Raw genomic sequence first — 27527 nt, forward strand, 5'->3', positions numbered from 1 at the left:
GTGCCATGTTTTGTCGTGTCAATTCTTTTTATGTGCAGCGTTATGGTCTCTTTTTTAAAAATCTAGGCATCTTGTTTGTTTCTTTGCCGATCTTTTTCTTCGCGCTCTCCCTTTTGAAGTCGACAGAGGATGTCATCCATAACATTTACTTGCTGTGGCAAATGTACATTTCTATGTGTGATAGTCACCGTACTGCTTTTGTAAGCTTATCGCGTCTACCGTTAGCGAGAAATTGTGCCCGAAGTTGGCCATGAAAGTAAATTAGAAGCGGTTCCGTATAGGAGTACATGGATTTAGAAAAGGATTATTGTCGAAAAGACAGTTGAGGTAATTCATCCAAAAGTCGGGTGTATTTGTATCCCGAAAAATATAATCTATCAGAAAATGACACCCGCTTCTGGAATGGAATGCTACTTTATTTAATGGTCTTATATTGTGTATTGCTAAGAAAACTTTCTTCGGCCACCTCTACGAGTCGAAAGTATCTATTGCCACTTCCGAATTTAGTTATCAGTAATAACTACTTATCCTGATGTGTTACGATATGAGGCGGTTTAATGGGCATGCAATGCAAACAAACAAACAAAATCCTAAGGCACATTCTAAGTCCCCGCCCCCCCCATAATGTTACTTGCGAACCGCAACATATACTACTTAATTGATAAAGCTATATGAGTAACGAGATACTCGAAAGATAATTCAGTGATCTGTAAGATCACAGTTCACATCTTTCTCACCAAGGAATTTTCCCTGCATTCTTCGACAAACAAGCACAAGCATTGACTATACTGAATTGCTATCAACACGCACTTGAATGTGAATCTTTAGAGAACTCCCCACTCCGTGTCCCGCTTACGTAGGTCAACAGCTCATCATTTTCTATGTGCTTCCACCAAACTTCCACCCCCAACCGCTATCATATAAAATGACAAGTATGCTGTAGTCAACCAAGGGAATTATTAGATTTCAGTTTCATGCCATTTCGTATTTCTAATCACACCGTTTGAAGTCTGTTATGTTGTGGAAACTTTGTCCAAAATGCTCACAAAACATGGTCAATACTTTGATACATCATCTTAGTGCATATTACAGCATCAATGTGGATTTTAGGTACACGAAACATCGTTTGATAAGTTCCACAGTGGTTAAGTCCTTACCTGGGAGTTTAGTCGTTGTGTCGTCTTACTCGAAACACAGAGGTGAAAAGAGACCGTTTGATGTGTTGACTAGGAGTTATTCTAGCTGTACATGTGGGTGGATACCTCTCGGGTGTTGCCCACTTGGATACAGGGATGGTTGTGCGTTTTCTGTGGAATTTTAGAGATTGCGTTTCTGTTTGAATGCTGTGTAATATAATAAAGGAATGATACACTTTTTTACACTTTTTCTATGCTCGTCAAGCTAGCACCAAATACTCCCAGCCATCTCCCGTAGGTCTAGCGCTTTTAACTACATTCAGTTTTCTTCGTTTGTATCCATGAAATGAAAAAATGACTTTAAGAATATCCACCACCGTCGTCAGGTAAGTACGATTATATCTAGTTTGTCCCCATTCTCCCTGAAAAGTCTATGCAATTGTTATAACTCTGCAATGCCGGCAGCTAAGGCAGTTATAAGTTTTCCTTTGAAGTTGGTTTTATCCGAATCGGCTGCTGAACCGGCTGCTGAACGAAGCTAATTTCAATTCAGGTTACTTCTGTTGTACAGGAACAAGTGCTAACGTTACGTACACAAACAAAGGCACATTTGGTGCATCCGTGTGTGTGCGGCCATTTGCATGTCTGTGTTTGTGTGCGCATTTAGTAATGTATGTGTGACTATGTGTGTGTGACTATGTGTGTTTGTGTGTGTTGTTATGTATCACAATGGCAGCGCTACCTAGCCAGTGGATGTAGGTCCCCCCGAACACCGTCCTGTTTTCAAGTATGAAGTAGGGGATGGATTCAGGGTCAATTAAGCTCTCCCAGCAGCTTCATTGAAACTGCAGTTCCAACGAACGGACACGGACTATGAACCAGCTTTCACCCTACTACATGTTATATGTTGTAGCAATCGGTATATTGTTGTACCATAAATATGTAATGATATATGTTGATAGAGTTATTAGGACTCAAATGACTGTGTATCTCTGTTATATTGTATCTGACCCTTCCCTCATGACCTCAATGAAAAGCGGCCTGCGTGCCGATTTGAGCTTATCATGAATAAACAAAGGTTCAAACAAACAAACTGCAGCATATATTAAAGCGTGTAAACCCTTTGGAGATGACTACGTGATTGATCTGAAGACATACTAGCTTTTTTTACAATTATGGTATGTTCGCATTTCGAGCAGTGTTTCATTCATGACACAGTGGCCATAATGATCCATGCACCAATCTATGATCATTTATTGAGAAACAGTCACAACACGCCATACAGTGACGTCATTGATCACAAATACCAGGTGATTGAGAACAAACAGCAAACCAGAACTGCCAGAACAAATGCTGATGGCAAAGTTCCCACAAAGCACTGCGAATTTCCGGCGGCCATATTGAAATATTCAGAAAAGAATCGCATGTCAGGATTCATTATACGACTACTTCGCAAAAGGATGAAATTTATACCTCTTAAACTGAGCCATTTTTGTTACATATTGTTGCTTTAATGGAAAAAAAATCAGTGAAGAAATAGTCTATAATTAACAGTATTCAGTTTCTATTGTGACACATGTTGGAATTCTACCACACATGTTGGTTTGCTTCAATGTTCACAAATTGAAGAAAACATTCAGAAGAATACCAACATAAATAGATTTCGGTGACCAAAAGTTTTAACATCATTTATTCATAACCGTAAATGTAACAACAACAGCACATACTAAAGACAAATGAAACTGTACTTAAGTCGGGTGCAGGCAGATATCAACTCACAAAATGAAAGTTCTATAATTCACCCTCTTTGTCTTTGCAGTCTACTAAGCATCCTGACCGAATAAACTATAAGTACAAAAAAGCTCTTATACAAGGTTTCTACGTGACGCAAATGAATTATCCGTTACATCATCAAATGGAAGTCTACGAAATGGCCTCCAATGGCCTTAACGAAATGACAGAAGAGAAAAGTTGGTATGATCTGATTATTCATTTGTGGACAAGTATAGCACCATTCTCAGTGATTCGCTATAGTTATAATGAATCATAAATGCTATGGATTTTGAAATCAACATTGCAATAACTACTCTATGCTAGTGTTAATGTTAGTTGACAAAAGAAGCAGTTAGTAGGGTTAGTAGAAGCGAAGCCACACAAAATTGACAGACAGTCAGGAGTGTTAGAAGGGTTAGTAGCACAAAACATTATTGAAATGTTAGTAGGGGTTAGTAAGATAAACGCTAAAATGTTAGTACCTAGTCCTATGGCAACAATACCAAATCCGTTGTTCTCATAACGATCTATATCCAACCATCACTTGTTCCCACCACCAATAAAAACACCAATACAAATGTGAGCTGCCGGCTTTTCTAATGCGTGCTTTAACACCGTCAAAAAAGCTGAAGCAAGCACATTTCTAAACTTTTTTTTGTAGTTTTCCTTTTTTGTACTTTTTTTGTATTATATATTTCATGTGATCGTAACGTTAATGTTCTTTGTTGCCATATGGACATTTCTGTTCAAATTGGCGGGTAACAAATAGAATGAAACTTTCTCCTAAGGAAATAAACACATCTCGCTTTAGAAACATCACTGAGTGTACTCAGATACATCGCAGAATCGTGTCACATTACCTAGTGTTACAACCAAGTTATAGTACATCGATGTCTTGCTGTAGTATTGTGTAATTACAGTACATTATGTTCCTCCACCTTCATTTTAAGAGGGGGCTTATTCTAATTTCTGAAGAAGTACGCCACCTCGTCCAGCTCCACCCTAATGGTACGGAACTCCCCGCCCCGGTACACACGACCACGGTCACGAGCGTCCTGCCAGCTCACGCCCTCTATCGGGAAGTACACTTCCCTGCAGGTGTCAAAAAAACATTTTGTGAGGCAGATATTTGCATCTTGTATATATACAGGCAAAAATATAAGTCTATAGTTGTACTTTTTCTACAGCTTGTTTCGTTAGATGTATAGTACTTTGTGCTGTAGGAAAGCCATCTCACAGTTCCGAGTGCGCATGTGCGATCCATTGTTGTCTAAGGTCAATGTAGGAGGTTTCTCACTTATAAACAATTATTTTGTCTGAACATCCTTGCAACGTTTCCAGGTGGATATTTGTTTATTTCTAATTCTGAGAGCCCCGGCCTTACCCACAATCCCTGCAGCGCTGGAAGTGTGAGATCGGTCCTTTTTCATCAGCCATTTCACAAAAACAATGACAAATTGCTTGCTTGTTTGTTTGTTCGTTTGTTTGTCTGTTTATTTACCTGGTAGTTGTGCCCGGTTCCACAATGGGCGCCACAAGAATCTGGTCTCCCACCAGGAACTCGTCGTCGATGGTCTGTGCCAGGATGTTCTCTGGGTCCTCCCACCACAGCGGCCGGATGATCGGGGCGTACCTACAAAACACACAACGCCATCAATCCCAGCTAAATACATTGTTTTTGTCGATACCTCAGGGACGAGCCAAATTGTTATTTTGATGTTTTTCTTGTCGCAGAAAAATGCTCATGTTTACCATGATGGAGATTCGTTGGCAATATGATGAGTTAGGACGTCCGTTACATGCATATGGGAAAAAGTTATAATTCCATTATAGTCCGATAGACACGATAACTATCATAATTCAAGGTGTCGAGTCTATAGGGAATGATAAGTTTGATTTGACTTTGATATGAACTAATGATAACAAATGTGCACTTTGCTTGTTTAACGCTATGAGGCGCTATGTTTAATTCGTACCTGCGGCCGTTGACGGCCTCGTTGGCGAAGGTGACGAGTTGCGGGTAGACGTCACGCTCGTGGATCTCCAGGAACTTACGGGCGATACGGATGACTTCCTCGTCATTACCGGAACCGTACTGCCAGGGCGCGATGGAGAACTGGCGGGGTGAAACAGACGACACAATCAGTACTGTTACTCACTACACTTAATTAACCAAATAACCATCTCACAGTAAATGGAACTGTCATAACAAACACCCTATTCCAGCATAAGAGAATTGTGGGTATGGTCACAGGTAAAGGCTCCTCAGAAATAAATCAAGATCCATGTGGCCAGCATATCACTGTGTTTGCTTTCTACCTTGTTCTAATTTCATATGGGTTTCAAAATATGAAACAGGCTCAGTGCGCAAACTATCGGGAAACTGTAGTGTGATAGGGTGTGAAAATGGCCAATGAAGGTTTAAGAAATTGGGAACTGTACAAGGAAAGCGTCTGCACAAAGAATTGCTTACAAGCGAGGGCTCATAAACTTTACCTTTTAGCACAATGCATATTTGTGAGTGGGTCAACTAAATCTGTCCAGATATGCAGCTTGTGCTGTTTAATACAATCCTGATTTGAGGCTGTTTACCGGGTATGAAATACAAACAAACAAACAAACAGACAAACAAACAAACACTAACCTGCATGGTCGGCATGAAAGTGCTGATGGCCATCCAGCGGATGTACAGCTCGCGGTCAGGCAGCTGCCCGTCGTACGCGTTCCCTCCGATCATGTCGGGCAGGATGTAGGGGTAGCCCAAGATGGAGAACAGCAGGGCCGTGGGGATCAGCGTCTTCAGACCGTTGTCGTAACCCCACGTAGAGCTTTTGTCAAACATGCGCACAAACAGGGGTAACTCCTGAGACCTGTACCCCACTCGTACCTGAAAAAACAATTATCAATTATCAATTACGTGGTTTTAATACTAATTATCAATCAGTTATGTTTACTAAGCAGTTATCAATGGCTTATGGATAAACAATATCAGTGTTGGATTAGTTCTTTAAACTTTTAAGATATTCAACTGTCATCTATGTACAACTTGCCATACATTGTACATGTTACAATTGTCTCACAAGAAAGTTATCTCTATTACAGTCTTTTCAGAACCAGTCTTTATATTCAACAAAAGGTATGGGAGGGTTAATATATGCTTTGCGTAGCAAATTTACAAAACTAATTTTATGAATTTCAGATATGGGCTCACCTCCGTTTGCCCACCAAAGATGGCGGCCATCTCAGCGTAGTCCCTGGTGTAGAAGTTCGGATTGGTGTAGGTGTTGTAGGTTCGGTAGTTTACATCCGGGAGATATTGGGCTTCTCCTCCATCGAACTTGAACGAGTCGATCGTGAAGTTGGTGCGAAGTTCCTAGAATAAAGCAAGAACACAAAGAGATGATTAGATCAATCCATTCAGTTTGGTAGAAGCAACAACATGATTTGTAGGAATAACTTAATTTCCTTTTGCACATTACATATCATTTTGTAATGTTGCAATACGTTTCTCCGACATTAGCTAGATCCTAACTTACCACAGTTCAGAAACACTACATGTATCTTAGTCAAAGGTTAAGTCTCCAACGAGGAGTACATTTTAGCTGTCATCTCTTTGCAATGCTGAGAATCATACATAAAACACAGTTCTTTGATAACATAAACGCAAAATGATTAAAACTTACGATTATGAATCATAGTGCTCTCAATAGTAAATAAGACCATAGCAGTAGGACAAAATATACAAAATCCGGGAGTTCTGCTGCAGTACCAAGGTTAGCTGGCTCAAAATCGACCTTGACATTTGCGTCGACAACATCTACCAATATACCAAATATCATCGCAACCCATTCAGAGGTCCGGATTTGCACTCACACAAACAGAGCCAAAAACTCTTTCTGATCGATATCTCGTTCATCTTAGTTTGTACTTCGAACTACGTGTAGGCGTTTTCGCTCATGTGACTTTGTGGTAAGCATTGTCCACCATACTGGGTATATGTGACGTCATGCATATGCAAATATATATGTCTGACTCTCTCGTGTTCAGCCAATCAGCATGTGGGTGTGATGGCTCGTGCACGTATCCTATAGCCTGCTGACACGTACCTCCAGCCGAGACACGAACCAACGCCGGGCCAGAGGGTTGGTGACGTCGAGCAGGGCTGCGTACTGCGTGCCGCACCACCACTTCGTCAAGCCCGGTACGTCCGGTTGACCCGTCGCTTTCTGTGGCGCCTGCGATACCCAGTAGTCTAGAATTTTAAAAAAAGACAATAGCACGAGTTAAGCAAAGTTTTTTTTTAAATGTTGACGAGATCTGGTCCTTGCTAGTCGGTCTCCCCACCCCTTAAACAATCACCTATGCGTAGATAAACAGCATCTGTGTATGTTGCGGTACTTTACGTTTGGGACCGCATTTGTTAACAGCGACACCTATAGCTGCAGTGCAAAGTGAACCAGTCAGAGTTGCCCTGATGAAGGTGACTGGCGGTCACCGAAACGGTGACTGTTATGTTACTCTCTGGTTGTGAATAAAGAATGCTGTTATTCAAGAGATGGGCTTGCTTGTAAAACATTCATAAGAAAAGATCATGGAAAGATTTTGAACAATATCTAAGTACGACTATGTAACGTTACCTGGTTCACCAAAAGCTGCGTTGTCCTCGAAAGTGAAGCTGTCGATGTTAGTGAAAGGGTGGACCCAGACCGTGCCGTCCCAGCCCTTCTGGTGGAAGTAGTCGAACATATTCTTCGGGTCCGGGAACTTGGTCTCGTTGAAGTGCAGTTCTCCGTACCGTGTTTCCCAGAAGTCGTCAATTTCGACCTGTCAATAAGAAAAATAACGATTATCGACATGACATCTACTAACAACCGTGATTCAAAGAATAGCCTGTACAATTGCAACAGTTGTCTTTGCTACTAGATTGTACAATGGTATCTATCCCTACTCTAGCAGCATCGGGGGGTGGGTCAAAATCGAATCGTTTCCAGGTTTTGTATCCCCCTATCAACACACAAAATATAAAAGCAATCCATCCAACCGTTCTTGAGTTATCCTGTTGATCAACAGACACACACCAACGCTGCCTATAATCTACCTTTTTTTTTCATGGAGCTAAAAATGTTTCCCAGAAGTTGGTTGTAAGAGAGGTTTTCCGGGGCGAAACTTAGCCTCTACCAGGCCCCGCGGATCGCTGGGAAAAGAGTAAAAATTGGCCAAATAGAGTAAATTGTATGCTAAGGGACTCGGCTACGTAGAGAGGGTCAATTCTGCAATCCTAGAGCCTGCAAATGAAACGCTGGAAAATATTCTCCCTATATATAGCCGGCGTATGATAGTCTGGTAGAGACTAGGCGAAACTGACCTGACTAGCAGACATGTTCCAGTAGACGATGTCAGCGGCCATATCCAGCACCACGGTCTGGTTGATGTCCTTCTTGTAGCGGGCCCAGGTGGACCAGATGGGGCGCTTCAGGACCAGGTCCGCGGGCAAGCCGCTGGGCTGGCGGTAGTAGCGGTGGTACATGTACTCGTGCACCTGACGGGCGTTCTCACCCACACAGATGGAGTATCTGAGCAAAACGACAAAGTAAGAATCTTGGATACAGAACCTGGTTTTTTTTGCAGGAGGAATGAAAGAAGCCAACTACATCCGGGCTTTACAAGCAACCCTTAACAGAGACGGGGGGTGCCACAGACTTTCTGCAACTTCTGATCCGCTGTTCACCGAGTCACGTGTTCTAGCTGCATAACGTGACGTCACAGAAGCATTGTATTGCTCATTCATTGACTTCCTTATAAAGGAGTTCATCAGTGAGTAAGCCCAATGTTTGTGTAGGCAATTACAGTTCAACTTTCATCCAGAACCATAGGGAAAATGTATTAAACCACATCTGCATTTCAGTGAATGATGGAAATTAGAATAAACAATCGTACCACATAAACATGGAATCCACTCCGTATTATGTATATTCAGGGCTGTTTAGTTTGCACACTTTGATAGATATGTAAGAAAATGTGGAAAAACATCATAAGATAGCATCTTAGCTAGCAATATATAAGACATACTTAAAGAAAAATGCATGTAAAATTGTATGTATGTAGTGATGTCTTTGGAAGTATAAATTGTAAGACATTGTAATAAGGAGGTCCATGGTTCTAACTACGCATGTACAGCTAAATGAATTGTGGGTAATATGTCCAAGGCACATGAGACATTGGTATGGAAAACGACCGTAGATGTATAAAGCATGGTCGAAACAAGTTAACGGTGCACACCCCAGTTCTTCCGCGACCACGGAAGTGCACGACAAAAAAGTGACGAAAGGGTTTCGAGGGGCTGGGTTTAAGTTTAGATTTCTCATAATGTGCTTCGAACTGATATTAGATACTAGCATGGCTGAAAAGCGTATGAATTGGTGTGTTTTGGGTGAAAATTGCGTTTCGATCTGAGCCTTACTTCCGGATAGCCATCCGCGTTGATGGTGAAATGTCCCTGGGCCCGAGATTGACCTTTGTTGCGTTCTGTGGGTCATGCTGACATGCCTCGCGCCGTGGATGATTAAAGAAATTTAAGTACTAGAATTTTCTTTATAATTGGCTCGACTGTATCCGCGTTGATGGTGAAATGTCCCTGGGCCCGAGATTGACCTTTGTTGCGTTCTGTGGGTCATGTTGACATGCCTCGCGCCGTGGATGATTAAAGAAATCTAAGTACTAGAATTTTCTTTATAATTGTCTCGACTGTACGCTAGGTTTTTCTCTTTCTGACAACATCAGTCGTTTCTACCCAAAAAAAATTTTCTACGAGTTTTATCCTACGCAAAAGTGCCAAAATTTGACCATCATTTTTGACGTGAAAATTATGTTTTTGTCTCCTGATTTACCAAAATTAGAGAGGTTGAAGAAACAGAACTCAGCTGGTCCTGTAGCGGAAGGGATAGGCTTTTATCCCATACACAGTTGATTTACTTCGGAATACTTCCCTGGAAGAGATAGTACCTAGACTCGAGGGTGCGCAGCCTCCAATTGTAGTCCCAAATAAACTGGGGTGTGCTCCCTTAAGCCCTTCACCTTTGCCATATTACCCGTGGTGCATTTCGCTGCGCATGCGCATTTGGAACCATGAACCTCCTTATACTGTTATAGCTAAAGACCATACTGAACGTTCCGTACTTCATATGTGGGAGCCTTGCGCGCGGGTTGGGGTAGTGGAAGGTGTAGTTAGACAGGATACACATCCTTCCGTCACCACTGGCGTTGAGTGACAGGTGCAGGGGTACGTCCTCTTCAATGACGATTCCCACGCCCTCTGACGTCACGAATAACCTCTCCATCACACTGCCTGTAAACACAGCAGCCGATTTGGCACAATTGTAAAACATTTGCTTTTTATATATCTATAAGCATTGAATGATTAACAATTCTCTTCATTGAATACAATAGCCCTTAGGATTCAACCATACATATACAAAATCATCCCGAAACGGTACAGCACTCCATTAAAAAACGACGCCGTAACTGGACAACAACAGTCCGTACCGTAACGGTCCCTGTTGGACGTGCCCCAGCTCAGATAGTCGTTGGTGATGTAGGGTTGCATCTCCCCGGAGCCGTTGTTGACAGGCCACCGCTGACTGAAGACCTCCGCGCCGCCGTACCAGTGGGCTCGGGTCGTGTCGAAACAGTCGTACGGGTAGAACGTCTCCTGTTCTGTTCTTCCCTCCCAGTTCACCTACAAAAGAATTTCAAGAATTTCTTAAAGGAGAAATTAAATAATTTTAGTTTAATGACATTTCAACCCAAAATCTTGTTTATCGTAGGAGATTGTTATTATACTTGTCCCGCTACAATGATTCTTCTGATGTTGCATAGGATGCACTAGGAGTTAATTCGAAGTAACAATCTTGATTGTAAAGTTAAAGGAAAGTCATCTTGGCTAGCTTCAACGTACCTATAAGCGACATCACAGTTATAAGTGCGCATGTGCAGTGTGATGCGTTGTGGTCTAATCTGAAAGTTTTAGGCTCCTAACTTGTCCTTTGTCTAGACGTACTGACTACCGGGATGTTGTTTTCGTCTACGGGACCTTAACCTCTGACCTTACCCACTGCCCGTACAGTAAGGTGGCTTTTTGGATGATTGGCATACCTGCCACGTGACGTTCATGCAGTGCAAGTTCCGTTCTTCGATCAGTTCCTCGTAGACGAGCGACAGCACGCCTCTCCTCTCCCAGTCGAAGCAGTAGTCTCCTTCGTTACATATCCAGGGGTCGTCCCATGTCCACTCCACCTTAGGCATGCGGTATCCTAGCGTGGCGCGCTGGACTTCGTGCCCGGTCTCGTTTCTTACTATTAGCCGCTTCCTGTGAAAATGAATAATACTCAAATTTGCCTCCCTATCCTCCTGAACAATGTATAGCTTTAAGGTCGTAGTATATTACTTGATAAAAATGCAAATCCCTTATGTACGTATTTCAACGTAAGTGTTGCACACCATTGAATAAGTCCATTAAATTAGATACTTTATCAAAACATTTCACCTCTTAAAATAAGGGCTGACATTTTCACCAAACCGTGCGCATGTCCAGCCAAATGCATTATGGGTAGTGTGTCAACGGTTAAGGCCCCTGACTTTTAAACAGTTCATCTCTCGACCACTGTCCGATTTGCATAATGATGTCAAGACGTGTAATGTTTATGTCTTAGGGCCCGTCATGACCTTTGACAATGCATTCCGACGCACATGCGTACTTAGAATCGTGAACCTCAAGTTGAAGTATACGTACGATTGCGCATCGTATTCGAAGGTTCCCCTGAAGTCCCTCTCTCCCAGCCACACCCAGTAGTGAGGCTTGGCGAACCACCAGGTGATGATGGCGAGGCCCACGCACAGGAGCACCACCACGAGGGCCAGCAGGACCAGCCGCTTGGTGGACCAGTTCTTCAGCCCGCCTTTCCGTCTGGAGGAACGCGGCAAGAAAATAGAACATATGGTTAGGATGAAGATTAGATGTCAAGGTAATAAGATATGCAAGAAAACGGGGTTTGGGTTCGAACGGGTAGTTAGAGAGGCTATACATGATAGACTGCACAGTCCCACCCACAGGTAGGAGGTCTACGTCCTGAAATGTACTGGGATCACTGTAAAGTGATTACTATTCTATAATAGAGAAAGTGAAACAACGGACAAAGATTAGGACTCAGCTATTTGGAATGTTGTTTAATAAATGTAACGTTACGTTGATTTTTCTATTGAAATGTGACATTTGGTCTTATTTTTGTTGCACGGTATCAGACATAGGTTTGCACATCTGTATTGTTTTGAGAATGTGCTGAATTTATTTGATATTGTCTCCAGCCCCCTGCTGTAGTGACTTGCACTTGTGTGGCCCAAGGGCTTCGAATGGGAGATGGGCGCCCCCCTACGCATCTACGATGCATGGGACCACTTTAACTTTTTTTCCTGCAGTTAACATCACAAAATGAACCAAAATCAATTTATTCGAAACAACCCCTATAGCTAATATTATTATAAGGCCTAGATTCCAATTGAAAAATACGGTAGCAATTGTTATTTAGAACTAGTAACTGTTAAGCAAGTAATTAAGCAAGCCCTGTTAAGCAATTTGCCATATACTGTACCTGTCACAATTGTTGTGAAACTAAGTTTGATAAGTCAGCATTTCATGGTCACTTTCAGCTTAGCCTGACTAAATCATTCATGTCGACGTAAATATGCTAGGGTCACATCTCCAAACCTGGGCCCGGTCTGGCAGTTTGAGGGAACCTTATGGTATAATTTACACCAAAACACACAAAACGTAAAAGAAATTAGTTATAAGCATTATTTGTGTTTGTTGCTTGATACACACTTTTCTTTTTCGTACCGGCAAACAGCCCGGCCGGGCCCCGGTTTTGGAAATGTGACCTTAACATTAGAAGTGAATGACCTCAGGCTCCATACACCTTGGACTGTGAGGGTCTGTGTTACACAGACTATATGTAGCTACTTTCAGCCATGTTAAACGCAACAACTTGCACACAATTTGCCATTTGAAAACCCCTATTTTCTCCTTTGTCCCCAACAGGACCCCAGCGCCTATGAACACAACGCTGCTAAGCTTTCACGAATTGCTAACTATGCCAAAGAACGCTACAGACTTCTCCTAAATCTTCCACTCACTAAATGATGATAAATGACTACCAATTTCAAGACTACATAGGTACCGGCACAAACTTGAGCAATAAAACAGGAACAGTAGAAGTTAATAACTGACTTAAGTTGTGGACAGAAAGGCTATTTGTAGGCAGACTTCATCACGTCTTCTAGCTGCCATCCCACTGGTGAGGCCCTTAGGCTGCCAGGAAGGACTCTATAGAGTACTGGACTGTGAGAATTTGTGCTACACAGACTTACTAGTAACCTATCGTCTTGTTAGATCGCAGCGGGCACAAATCGCTGGACAAGCTGAATTCTAAATTAGCTCTCTTCTCTCTTGTAAATATAATTGTCACGTAACGTAGGATTAACGATAATTTCTAGTTCATGCATCGAAATATGTTGCAATGTCTTTTGTCTCGCTTTTGTCCCGCCTGTTTACACATGACTGAAGGGGCGTATAAATACCAAGCTCTGCCTACGTAAACTTCCCAAATTTGCTAATGTCCTTCTCCGTTAAAATGCAAGAAACTACATCATATTGCAAAACAAGCAAACAACCGTATCCTCCAACAGTCTGTTTTTTCCATATTTATGCATCCATCCAGCCATTTTCAATTCAAAAATATTTCCCGAGAGGCAGTTTGAAACCGTCACATCTCCAAATTGTGTTTGTAGCACCACGACAACAATTTGTACACAATTTGTGTCTGGCAGAGTTCTGTTCACAACGCGAGCTTTAGCTGGTCATTCTCAGATATCAAGATATCCTACAGCGATATGGATGTCAGATTTACTGTTAATCTTTGCATTCCGCCATTTTTATCTTACATCCCGCCATTTTTTCAATTGTGCCACGTCACGTCTGAGACCTGTAGGACGGGTTGCCTTATATGGAGGCCAGGGGTGCGACAGGTGCAACGGTTTTGTTTGTTCTCCATTTATTTGGCGGGCACCTTGGCAAACAAGACGGGGGTGCGCAAGACGGGCCAGATTAGAGGCCAAGTAACCGTCCATAGCACGAATTCCTGAGTAAACTTACCAATCAAAACAGAGAACTCTAAACGGTCAAAGCCCTTCATCAAATCACAGGCCACCTGCTATTTGTGTCTTCATCATTTTTTGGAGGGTTTATTTGAATGTAGAACGAAAAAATTTGTTTTCGTGACCATCACTAAATGTTGAAAGGGAACTAAGGATTCGACTGTTAATATTTTACAGCGTCTGTATAATGCGGAGAATGCGGCCATGCACGCTGAGTCATTCGCCAAATCGTACCATCCTGTAACAGCCCATGTGCCAGGAGGTCAGCTAACCTGGCATGGCTTATGTATGACCCTGTCACGACCCTTGGCTTCAGTTTGAATAGGAAATAATCTGTTAGCACAAGATAGGATCAACTGACTGAATGTACCATGCATTGCCAGTCAATTTGGCGGAAAATCCTGTGGTTCCTACATACCGACGACTACAAAGAAAGATAATATTTCCGACGGCCAATTCAGTGGAAGTTCTTTGAATGATATGCTGAAGTATAGCGTTAATCCCTCGGACAATAAGAATCCCAACCACCAACCAACCAACCAATTAACCAACCAACCAACCAACCAACCAGCCAACCAATTAAACAACCAACCAACCAACCAACCAACCAACCAACCAACCAACCAACACACACACACACACACACACACACACACACACACACACACACACACACACACACACACGCACACACACACACACACACACGCACACATGTACAAAGCAGAGCTAATTTTTCACTGTAAAGTAGTTACGCAAATGAAACAGGCAACTGACACGGCCTCCCACTAGAACAATCACTCTACCGTAACCCATGGTAGTGGACGGTATCTTCACTTAGATGTGATTCGAGTCTAAATCATCACTATCACCCAGTATCATTCAGCATTGAAATCTTCTGCCGAAAGCCAGAAATCTCTAAACTTGCTTTCAAGCCTGAATTTGTTGTTCACACGTGCACGTTAAAAATGTAAAGCCCTCCTACAAATTCAAAATGCAGAAAAAATAACAAGACGGTTTTTCGATTTTTTTTTGATGTAGCCAACTCGGCCTAAGCTATACAGAGTCTATACAGTTGGCAACTGGGTACCCTGGCTCAATCCTGGGAATAATATTTCGGTTGGGCCTGCACCCGACTTTCAGAAGGGACGCAAAATGGAGGTCCCGTGTTCGAGGACGTGCCTAGAGCACTTTAAAGGGGATGCGCTAGCGACCTCTCCCTGTAAAGATATATTCTGCTACTGAAACAGTGAGGAAACTTGCTGACCTATGTGCCACTAGGCACTAGGCGGGTCTGAAGGAACGATCTAGACAACTTAAAACTTACAACATATTCTAGAGAAACGAACTGGAAAATAACAACTCAAAAATGGCACAGGCGTTTTTAACGTTATACGTGAACATATTTGCGTGTAGAACACAAATGGCGCCTACAAGTATTTGCCTAAAACAGCGAATGATTTATTGTCATTTGGGCTACCAGCACACTATTTTTGCAGTTATTCAACCAATTCTTTACTTGTGTGCCGTTATGATCAAACTAAGATCAAATATGCCAGCGAAAAATATGTTGGCTCTCGTAAAAGGGTAAAAAAACAGTTTCTCCATTTTTTCAGCGGCTATCAAATGAGAGATAAATTGACGAATGCAAATAGTGTTATATATTACTATATTCCCGACAAGGTGGATGCAAAATACTGTACATGATAAAATCGTTGATAAATTCGAAATTTGTCCGACAAGCAACAGTTATTTTTCCCGCGCATACACGGCCGCTCACGCAATGTCCAAAGTTCACTAACGGAACTACACAATTTTGAAGAAAAAAACACTCACGGAAAGCTCTTTTTTTCAAAGACCATATGTTAATTCTACTTTTAAAAATTGAACATTTCGAATTCATTGGTGCAAACGGAGTAAAATTCGCGATGGTCATAAAAATTGTTTGGGTATTTCAGTACAATGAAACGTTTTTGTAATCCATAAACTGATAATTACTTGTTCCTTTTGAGTCTCGTGTTCGAAATTGTTTGAGAAGTATCGTTTCAAACGTGAAAATCTAAATAGTACTTAATACTACGTTTGTGCTCCACCTTTTGCTGACCAAGTTGGTTTTCGTCTTAACGACTTAGAGGATGTTTGAAGCCTGTACATTACTGTGTTAAGATTTTCTATGTTCTGTGAAAATGATTGCTATTAGATTTTTCACATTCCACAATTCAACGCTGTTGCGCACATCACTTCACGCCTGGCTTCAGCTCCAGAAAGTTTCAAACTGACGTTTTCAACAATGGCGCGCAAAACGAGAAATGGCCGCCATATTGCCACAGCCTCAAAGTACGGCAATTTGCACAAAATCCAGCTAGGACACGTGTTAGTTTTCAAACCCCACTTTTTACCTCGGTTTCTCTCATTTTCTGACAGAAACTCCTGCAAAAAAGACAAGTTGTACTCACCTTTCATCCCCCATGGTTCAGTGGATGTAATCCTACTCGAATTTGCGCACAATTCGAGGAGCAAATGTCGTCCGTTTCACCCTCCCTCAGCCTGCAGCCTCGCACTATGGCGCCCGCTCGTAAGACAGTCCTCTAGCCAGGTGACGCTGTTCAAACCTGCGGTGACCGTTACAGTAATGTTGAATCAAGGGAACCTTTGCCGCCGGCTCCTATTGGGTGTGACGCGTTTACATAAGCGTGGCGTAATCATGACATCGAGCAAAGCACTATCATGAACTAAGTTTCAGAAAGAAGACAAACTTTTATTATTTTCTGGTACTATAATGTCTTATTAAGGACGAACGGATTTGTTTAACTTAAAAGGCAAAATGATAGTATTAAGGATCATTTATTTTTTTTCATATCATACAATTTTGTTACGCTTGGTTGCCATCCTGTGATCAGTAAAATGTGAATGTAAATGTATTCGACATATAAAGAAAAAAGTACAAAAAGTACAATTTTTTGTCAGGATTCTCCGATACAGTTTTGCTTTGTTGATTTTGTGCCCACAATCTGTGTTGCATTCATGAAAATTAATGTTCCTTTGTGTGCACAGAGTTATTTGGTAACACCTGAGTCGGATGGTCACTATAAAACGCAACCATACCTGTTGCAGACGATAAAGTAGGCCTAGAGTGTCCAGAAATCTTCACAACGTACCTAGAAAAATATGTCAAGCTCTTGTGGTTGGAATATGTCTACACCTGCCGTACTAACTTGTAATAAAATTTTGAAAAATTACCTCAAACTCTCCCTGGCAAGGTTGGAATTTTGAACACAGTGACTTGAAGCGGGGTGTTGATTCGCCGCAAACTGTGATAGGCACGGGGACAATGATTAACAGGGACCAACACTGGCTGTTTGCTTTGCAGGGGCGGTAAAAATGGGCGCCATCACCAACCGCCGCTCACACCTGTAAGATTTGGCCTTCAGATTGTACGGGATTGTTCTCGTAGAGCTTTTAAACAAACGTACGGCTCGCAAACAATGACTAACAGGACAAAAATGGTATTTGTTTGTCTAGAGTACAAAATATTGCTGCAAAAGTCAACGACCTGCTTCTTGAAATCAGCCAGACAACACGTTACTATGACCTACAATAGAGGTTACAACACCCTCTTCTGACTATTTCTGTGTGCGTTAGTGTCTGTGAGCTTTTATTTGTCGTCACCCGAAAAAATATTCCTCCACCTAGAATAGTGAAGGCAGATCAATTCTAAAAAGCTAATGAACTAATCATATTCCTGTTTCGAATAGAGTCCACGCGAGGGTTGTTATTGTCATAATTTAGAACTATTTTCAAGTTATTGTTATTATTTGTGTAAGAGATTTGATACTTTTGAAATATTTTGAATGTGATTTCAACTTCATAAAAATTTCGTAAGTTTTCTAAAACTTTAGAAATATTCATGATGTAGATCTCTATAAATAGGTCAGAGGGCTGGGAAGAAAGTAATTCACACATCCTTGCGAAGTTTAGGGAAGAATGCTTTTGGCAAAGGACCGAGCGGTTTCCCGCAGTGAAGTCTAAAGATGTACAAAGGCAGACAGAAGGGCCAGATTAGCACCTACTTTTATGGGGGCAATCACCATTCTACCATTGTTAACCATTTTCTACCATTTTTTTGTAAATATTTCTAAAACTTAAATTATCGCATAGATGTTTAGAAATTATTACAAATAAAGAGGTTTTTGTGCAGTTACTTTCAAAATATTTCTAAATTATCTAATTAAATTCAAATAAATTCATATTTTTGTATTTGATCTTTTAGAAAAATTTAGAACTATTGTCAGTCAGATATTCTTTTATTAGAAATTTTTCAAAATGATTCCAAATATTATTATAAAACTCTCGCGGTGACTCGGAATGGACTCTATGATACTTCTGGTTGTGCCAGGGGATTACAAATGTAATCTATGAGGTAATTTCGATGATATACTAGTGATATGTTTGCCAAACTTGAAATCACTCAGTTATGAGCAATTGAATTGAAACAACACCTATTCTCAAACGATAGCGTACAATGCATTTCTCTGTCCATTCTGTCCTCACATGTAACTCAAAACCCGTCTTGATCACGATAACAGATATGGTATGATAATTGTGGTTTCTATAACACACGGCCAGTGGGGACCTTATGATGGAAAAATCCACATACACAGCACCTCCTATTTGACAAAAAGACATTGAAAAATTGCTGTTATAGTCTGTCTGCGCCAATCGGCGGTAATTTGTTTCGAATTTTGTGGAAAAAATTGCAATTGGCAAAATGGCACAAAACGGAAGTTTCTTTTTGATTAAGCTGAAACATTGTAGATTTTTAATTCAGTGGCAACACGGCGATTTCCAATAAAGTTATCTTGTATCTGATTTGATATTTGGGGCCGAACATCAGAATGCGACATTCCGGGCGTGGTCATTTTGATTGCATAGGTCAGTTATCTTACCCGTGCATCATGCGTCAGAGTTACTGCATGGGAAATTCGCAAAAGTTGACGAAGAGTTCAAACCACTACACCATCAGTATACATAAACAGGTGCACATGTGCCGAGCATGACGTCATAATCAATGACGTCATCTCACGCCACCAAAGCGTTCCTTTGCTCTTAAAATAGCGCTTCAATAGATTTATACAAAATACATAATGTGTAAAGATTTGAGTTGATTTAGTTTGGTGTTATGGACTCCGATCCTCATATTTCCAATAATCAAAACACCGCATTATAGTTGATTATTCATTCCGTTTACCCATGGTTTTGCCAACACCCAACACGTGCATTTGCCAGAGAAATATGCATAATTTAGTATACTCATGGACGGCATTACATCACTCTCTAGAACTCATTCATGATAACGATATCACATCGAACTTCCACCGCCTCCAGGCAACACACGCCGTGTATTGAACTGCACACTCAAGTTAATCAGTTATTAAGATCGTGAGTTCTTTTTCTGATTGGTCAACCGCAAAATTAAAATGAAGAACTCGACGCAGAGGAAATTTTTCATATCCGCCAATATGTCTGTGCGTTTGGTATGAAAAAAAAACCTTTAAAACATGCGCTTAGTGCAAAAATTGTATCAAGATTTTTGTTCTTCAATATGTCTCCGTAAATGCTCGTATCGAACAGTCAGAGGTCTGCATGATTTCTTAAATTTTAGCAATGCCAATAACTATTATAAGGACGCCTTTGTATTAGCATCATTAACGAAAAGGAAGAAGACAGGCTTGACCTGACGTTTGTCATATTTGCCACACAAAGTTGTAACGTTACAGAGGAAACGATGGATTTGGTGTCTTTGCTTCAACTTTACACGCTCCGCTTGGAAACAAACGTACAGATGTTAAAACCTTTGTAAGAGTTTAGCTTTGCCGTCAAAAGTGTTTTATGTTGCTATTTTGCCCCATAGAAAGGTTTACTACAGCTTGGGTCAATATTTGCCCTCTCTAGTGTTTAACAATATTGTTGGGGTCACGAGCAACCGGTGTTTACCGACGTCATGTAGTGTGGAGTTTGGCCCATTGGCAATACACAATACCGAGTGCAAATACTGATCACAATCGTACGGTCTGACAGGCTCAATGGCATCTTAAGAAGTGCAAATGTAAGACTTGCTCTGCGTTCTTTAAGACTATTGAATACTTCTTCTGCAGTGATCTCCAAGTAGATGTCGGAAATAAAGATGGTAAGGTTTTCTGATGTTTGTAAGAAAATCTAGAGACTGAAGAAAATTTGAGATCTCATCTTCAAGTACTGTAAATGCAGAAATGTTCGCGGTGGGTTTATGTTCGGGGTTTTCGCGGTGAACTTTCAGCGCGAACTTTTTGCCCACCTATGACCAGCGCTACTATTGTTTCAAACGCGAAATTAAGACCACCGCGAACACTCCATTTTCTCCCTACCGCGAAATAAAAACCACGCGAACTTAAATGCATTCACAGTATGTGCTTGGAGCTTGAGTAGAAATACACACGTTGTTATGATCTAAAGAAGCGTCCCCTTACGTCAGCCCACGCTACAGCAGCGTATTTGTAACACCTGCACTAAGTAAGCTGTACTTTGAACTTTGTTCACCCTACACTTGACCCTCACCTTTCAGGGTATAGACTTTAATATACGGCTGTTTTCCTCTAAAAACACTCATAGAACAAACAAAAAACACTTTTCTGGCAAAATATGTCAAAATGTCTTTGGCCTAATTATTCAACGTTGACTTCGCAAAATCTTTGGATACAACATACTCCCTGGTATTCCAAAACTTTGAAACGACAAAGGCGACGTTGTCTTAGAACTTTCCCTGTCGACAGAACCAACGTTATCCGCCGACAAAGATCTACGAATTTTGTACGACACGTGCACGACTACCCCAAGAATGTCCTCAGCTTGCGATCGTGCGACGATCGTACGACGTATGTGCCCGGACCTCACAGAGCTACGGATTTCTTTTAAGTTACAAAATATATAAGAAAACAGTTATTTTCCTCATATCTTCATCGAAAACGCCAATAGTACAAATGACGATCTGAATTTCAGTCAGTTTCACAGCCTCTAGAGAACGGCGGGTTCAAGACTAGAGGACGCAGACTGATAAACACGACTACGTGACTAAGGCCTCGTAACAAATAGTGTAGTCACGTACCAACGTTTGAACCATCCAAGTACAAACATGGTGCCCATGTAGGTGTTATTCAGGGGGCGGGGCTTTATTTAGTCTTAATTAAGGTGGCTCTGTGGCCTTGTGGTTAGTGTTGACGACTCAGAACCTGGAGGTACTAACAAGTCCCGATGTTGTACCCTTGACACCTATTTTCTCACTCGACTCAGGTGATAATGAATACCTAGCTTAGGCACAGGCGGTAGGCAAAGGTATTATCGTTGAATAGCTGCTGAAGTTCCGATCGTGACGAAATACTCAATCACCCGTGCCGAGCTTCCGAGCAAAACCCGAAGTGATGCCGAAGGTGGGGGTTTCAGCGGAGCCGAACAGCGAGCCCCGTATCCATACACATGTACTAAGGGATGATCGATTCCCATCATGCATCATGGGTCTCATGGGTCTTCATGAAGGGGCTAATAAATTCCTGGATTATAAATGGTTCATTTACTTGTTCATCTTTGAATAATTTTGACAAATTTGGTTGATTTGGTATTCTTAAAGATGCGCTCTTTTACAAATAACACCCGCTTTTGGGGTTGTCTATGCCTTTAAGCTCACTTTTGCGCCATTGTTAATTCTACTTTATATGATTGTAAGTCCAATTATTTAGTAGTAATTCTTGCTGGTGATAAACATCATAAATCCTTTTATGTCCATGACACGCACACAGTCACACACAGTCACACATGCACACACACGCATATAAAGACACACACACACACACACACACACACACACACACACACACTCACACATACCCCCCCCCCCACACACACACACAAACACACACACACACACGCACAAGCACACACAAACACTTCTTGGAGAAGGTAATGGTATCATAACTATCGAAAGTGAGTGAAGTGACTGAAGTATTTTTGTCCTACAGATCAAGCGCACCTGGCGAAAAGTGGGAACCCTGCACCTCGCCTGCCTGGCTCGGGGAATGGGAACGAGAGTACATCTTTCATGTCTTTTTGGTGAAAACTCTTGTCAAGTTAACTAAGTAGATTCTGATGTATCTCAACGACAATTCTAATGTTTTTTCTTGTGAAGATTTTTGCTATGATGGTCCTTATAGTAGGCGACCCTTGGGTATTGTTTCTCAGGTACTGTAATGGAACTTCTGGTTTTGATATCTAGTGTTTGGACATGCTATAGTCGTGATTTTTTAATGGTAGATAGCTCTTGAGGCAGAGAATATGTGGTATAGGTTTGGCCCCCTAGCGGCGTTTTTGGACTGCCGGGGCCAAATTTGTTTCAGACTTTGAAAGCGAATAAGTCAAGAAGTCGTCGGATCGTGAAGATTTGTGGATAGCTTGAGTGATGAGTTATTATGTTGTGGTACAGCCCATTAAAAATGACAAGCAAAACATGTTTTGTATATTCCCTACTCTTGTTGAATATATCAGTTTAAGGAGACGTTTTAGTGTAAGATTGAACAAATTACGATCTATAGTGATCCTTAATCATAAAGAATTCGAGGCAAGATTGTGATGTGATTCTCTTTTGCGTAATGTTATCATTGATTTGTATGATTATGATGTACGAGCCGCCTTTCTTCATAAAATCGATGACAACATCAGGCTGACGAACTGATTTAAATAAACACAAAATTTACATGTTTATCTGTTTATGTCCCACCTGCCACGAATCACATGCATCAAAGTCCTATTATGTAAAACACTGAAATTATAGAATGTCTTCATTGATTGTGCAAATTAAGTCCTTATTTGCATAACTTTCTGTCAAAAACAATACAAATTTGGTACTGCTCCGTGTCTTGCCACAGTGTGTTGTAGATTTCAAGTTGACCGCTATTAAAATGTTTTGAATACTGTTTATTAACTCCTGTGTCATTCTTTGATAGTTTTAAAGGTTACGTCTTTCTCTGCTTAGCACTCAGCATTTCTGAGGAGTATGGAGGTTGAATACATACCACTACCAATGGAGTAGCCCCCTGCTGTAGTTGCCCTGTGTGGCCCAAGGACCAAAGGAGCAGGGATGGGCACTGCCTCTATACACGGAAAGGTGTGGGGTATTGGAAAGTCCAATAAGACCAAACTGACTCAATTTCAAAGCAGACATCCTCTATTCTCTTGTTCATTCCGTGTGTTATTACTTTCACAAAGAAGGGTAATGTCTTGGGTCTGTGCATCTGGGTGTGAACTCGATAACTTGAGAAGGCCTGGATGGTTTGTCTTGATATTTGGTATGTGGGTTGGTCTTAATGACTAATCATTTTGCGCCCCCTAGTGGCTTGTTATGGTACTGCAGTGGAACTTCTGGGTTTTGTATATCTTTTCTTATGATTTCCACTACCATTGCAAATCTTTGTCTGCAGTTCCAAGGCGACACGCTTTACTTTTAACTGGCAAATCTGATGCACTGCCAGACAGATTCGTCATCTATGAAATAAAGTCAGTGTGGTGTAACATGAGAAACCTCATGCATTCTTACTTATCCTAATTCAAATGAATTGCAACAATACAGTGCTTTTATCCCTTCACATCTATTTTAATAGCATGATGATACTCTGATAGAATTCTCTTGACTTTCCATTTCTCAAGTTAATACAACCATCCAGAATGTGCTCACCAAATCTGATAGAATTCTCTTGACTTTCCATTTCTCAAGTTAATACAACCATCCAGAATGTGCTCACCAAATCTAGTCAACATTCTCTACCCTGCAGTCACATGACCTTGCCATGCCATTATTTGGCTACCATTGCATTGTGGGATTAAAGTACTAGAACCATATCGTGTTGCATCATGGGAATGAATCAATACAGGAATGTATGCTGATTCACAATTTCAAAATCTTGTCTTAAAATTCATTCTTGACTGCTTTTTTTCACTTGTCTTTGATGAAATTGTATTTGTAAAGTGAATCAACTACTTGAATGTACTTATTTGTGTCAATGCTTTTGATGGTTGTTTTTCATCACTAACACCTTATAACTCTTTGTCACAGGTAAAATTACACCTCTTATGTACGTACACGCTCTAAAATAATAAAATATCTAGGATAAAATGCTCCATATTGATACATTTTCCACTGCATTTTTGGTCATGATGATATGCACATTTTACTAGGTACATTTACAGCTACACAAAATATATACCACATGTTATAGTCATATACATCCAATCACAAAAAGTTGGTCACTCAGAGTAGATATACTTCATTGCACAGACATTGTCATGGTACATAGATACAGGAGTACTCATCAACTCTTTAGACTTCAAGATCATCTGTTGAGGTTGATATACACCAATCAGCTTTAAGATGATATGGAAACATTCAGTATATCATAGAATCTGATGTTCTCATTGGTTAGCTAGGACAACGTAATTGACCAATCATATTTCAGTTCTACCAGTATTTTTCCTTCTAATTTTTGATTGGCCAAAAAGTACCTATACAATAACCATAGATATGCCAGTTTCAAAATGCATAATAGTTGAATCTTCCCTATGAAAGAAGTTGTTTAATACTTTGTTTTTTATAATAGCTTGAACTTTTCCTGAACCCAGCTTGGATTTTTACAGTTTAAGAGTTTGGATTTGATCATTGCATGCAGCATGTTTGAACCTTTTCTTACAAGGCTATGTACAAAAATAGCTTTCTTTTGTTTCCTTTTCGTCTTCCCACATCTTCAATATTTCTGTTTCAAAATATGTCGGACTGCCAGGTGCATGTTTTCTACTGTAACAGCTGCAAGCAGAATGGAATGCTATGAAGGTGGGTATCATGTCAAAAGTTCCTGGTATCTTTCAGACAACACTGTTGTTTCTCAAAATTTGACTCTTTGTAAAGCTTTGAAACTACTGTATTCAGTATGTTTAGGTTTGGAATGTGCCATGTTTGGATGAGTATAGGGGTGTTTCGGGGCAGGTTTAGTTTATAGACTTGCAGTAGCTTTCTGAGTTCTTAAAGCTTGTAGAGAAGACACTGTATTGGGTCTGTGAAGAAAGTCATATGATAAAGATGACCATGAATTGACTATCACATTAAGCCTTGCAGGTTGCACAAATCCTGACTTTGACACATCGACACAGCGAACAACAAAAACCATCTCTAGACCACATATTCCTCTACACATCACTTCCTATCTAATTATGCCTGAGCTCTAGAGGCTGGACATGTGTCCTAACTCCTCAGTCTAATACAAATCACAAGTTTCCAGTCTTTAGTTCTCTGAAGTGGTCATTCTTGAGTTTTCTCCACAACCTGGAATTCTCTGGTCTGTTTCTACTACCTACAATCTGTTTATCTGTAGTGTTCCTGACTCCAGCCACATTTTACACCACAATGGTTACTAGGATCTTCAAAGATTCTCTCCAGGTTAGTCAAATAGAAAGTATTGGTTTCCTTCTGGCAACCTAAACTGTGTCAGGTTTAGAGATACCGCAGGGACAGAGTATTTCTTTTGAGGGGTTTCTTTCTTAAGGTTTGATACGTCAGGCAATTTAATTATCATTCTCTAGTAATAAAGCGATTGAGGAATTAAGTTGGGTTTATGTAGAAGTGTCGTACATTTTTGTACAGCTCTCGGGAGGTTGAAGGTAATAAATACGACCAATTAGAGAGAGAATCTTGGAAAGTCCTAGTCTCAAGAAGACATGAATACACTCATTCTTACACAGCTCCTACTCTGACTGAATAGCTAGGTGAAGGTTTGTATCTTGGCTTCACATTGAAGAGTTCTCTCTACAAGACTTGTAGGCAAGTCCGGAAACGTTTCTTCTGCGTGAATCGTCGTCCGTAGATCTGTTTGTTAGCGCTACTGCGGTAGGGCTTTCAAGATGGCGTTCACCTCTTCTGCTACAGCTGTCAGCGCAAACTCAAACTGGTCCTGTGTCGGGACAATAAGAAGCAGTTCTATTTTCAGTATATGTAATGTGTTACTTCAATTAACACCTTGTTCATTATGGAATTAAGGCATCTATCTAGTTGCTGTGTTCGAATATATGATTGGTACTTTCTTTGAAAGTTTGATTACACATTAAAAACCCAAATTACTTGATACCTCATGTCAGTTGAGCTGTCTGTACCTATGAAATATATTGCATCTTTTATAGTCTTTACACAGCTGAGTTGGATACATCATAGTGTGGCTAGAATGAGCCAGTAACAGACATACCTTACTCTTCACCATGTTTGGTCTCTGGTCACGTATATGCTCCAGTGTGGCGGCAATATCTATTTCCTTGGCACCTAAATGTAGATATGGTCAAAATATTCATTAGTAATGACTGAAATTAAGGGAACTGGTGCATTGAATTTTGATATTTTTACACTGAGTTAAATTCAACACTACAGCACACATCTTCAATACAAATTATATTCTTAGAGGACACACATAATTGTTGGTTTGGAGATTTTAAAAATTAATGCTAAAACTGGACTATCAACATGAAAATAGGTCATACAGTATAAGAAGTGAAATCAGTTATAAGGTTTGATTTCTACTCCCAGCCATCTGTTTCATTCTACCCTCTTGCATCAGATATAGACAAAAATGATAATCCAAGAACAGAGGAAATTAATTGGTGTGCATTTACTACATTTTTTGTAATCACTCTTGTTTATAATGCAAGATAGACGCCACATGCAAGATTTTGTTCCCACCGTGTAACCCACTGATTATAAAACACAAGGGGGCGTAGTTGTCAGTGAATTTTCTTTCAGTGTTTAACATACAAAACAGTCCTACACAAAAGTCCTAGAACCAGTCTGAGAGTACTACAGTCAGGTGCAGTGTGAGCACAAACCACAAGGTGGAGCTGCAGGCAGACTCACCCTTAGTCATCCTGTTGAGGACCATGTCGACCAGGCAGTAGGTTCCTGTACGGCCACAACCATCACTGCAGATGGAGAGAAACTTATCTTTAATTCCTCACCCACAAAAAAAATGAAAAATTCATAGTTTTGAATTCAAAGAGGAACACAAGGGATGCCTCGGTATCCCTAAAACCTGTCTTGTTGATACTTCAAAGAAAACTCTGTTTGTCAAACTTGAACACTTAAAAAAAAAGATCTGGATTAGCAAAATTTAAAAAAAAAAAAAAAAAAATCATACCTGCAGTGGACCACAATAGGGCATGACTTGCCACGATAACACTTGTTCACTTTCCTGTAGAAAAAATACATCAAATTGTTGTTAGCACTTCTGTGTTCAGGAGGACTATTGCTATTACTACCCGTGTCCTTGCTTAACTATGGGATCAAGTCAGTTAGAAAATGCT

The 27527-nt window shown here is 40.7% G+C and overlaps 2 protein-coding genes across 5 annotated transcripts in view; both read right to left on the minus strand.

Moving 5' to 3' along the window:
• Positions 1 to 2793: 2793 nt before the first annotated feature.
• LOC136447937 (myogenesis-regulating glycosidase-like) lies at positions 2794 to 17464 on the minus strand. Of its 2 annotated transcripts, XM_066447074.1 has the most exons (14): positions 17355 to 17464; positions 16571 to 16726; positions 11698 to 11871; positions 11061 to 11274; positions 10452 to 10644; positions 10086 to 10254; positions 8275 to 8482; positions 7547 to 7733; positions 7016 to 7161; positions 6121 to 6282; positions 5554 to 5796; positions 4886 to 5025; positions 4411 to 4542; positions 2794 to 4001 (listed from the first exon to the last, which is right to left on the minus strand). In XM_066447074.1, exons 2-14 carry the CDS (start codon positions 16582 to 16584, stop codon positions 3872 to 3874), a joined length of 2112 nt encoding a protein of 703 aa, XP_066303171.1. In that variant the 5' UTR covers positions 16585 to 16726; positions 17355 to 17464; the 3' UTR covers positions 2794 to 3871. The 2 variants fall into 2 exon arrangements, with proteins under 2 accessions (XP_066303171.1, XP_066303172.1); XM_066447075.1 differs by lacking the exon at positions 17355 to 17464 and having other exon boundaries at positions 16571 to 16734.
• Positions 17465 to 24322: 6858 nt separating this feature from the next.
• LOC136447354 (receptor-type tyrosine-protein phosphatase N2-like) overlaps positions 24323 to 27527 on the minus strand; it is a 104665-nt gene continuing 101460 nt past the window's right edge. For all 3 annotated transcript variants that reach the window (XM_066446182.1, XM_066446184.1, XM_066446183.1), the window contains 4 exons: positions 27362 to 27415; positions 27082 to 27146; positions 26423 to 26496; positions 24323 to 26134 (listed from right to left, as the gene is read on the minus strand). In XM_066446182.1, the coding sequence (XP_066302279.1) occupies positions 26063 to 26134; positions 26423 to 26496; positions 27082 to 27146; positions 27362 to 27415 (265 nt within the window). In that variant the 3' untranslated portion in view covers positions 24323 to 26062. The remainder of the gene's footprint in view (positions 26135 to 26422; positions 26497 to 27081; positions 27147 to 27361; positions 27416 to 27527) is intronic.

This window comes from Branchiostoma lanceolatum, chromosome 13, assembly GCF_035083965.1.
Source record: "Branchiostoma lanceolatum isolate klBraLanc5 chromosome 13, klBraLanc5.hap2, whole genome shotgun sequence".
In the NCBI taxonomy this organism is placed as follows: Eukaryota; Metazoa; Chordata; class Leptocardii; order Amphioxiformes; family Branchiostomatidae; genus Branchiostoma; species Branchiostoma lanceolatum.

Excerpts from the sequence above, each read along its gene's own strand:
- LOC136447937 (XM_066447074.1), bottom strand. Across the intron at positions 7,734-8,274 it reads GGAACATGTCTGCTAGTCAG|GTCGAAATTGACGACTTCTG; the intron begins GTCAGTTTCGCC and ends TCTTATTGACAG. Across the intron at positions 7,162-7,546 it reads CGCAGCTTTTGGTGAACCAG|ACTACTGGGTATCGCAGGCG; the intron begins GTAACGTTACAT and ends TTAAAATTCTAG.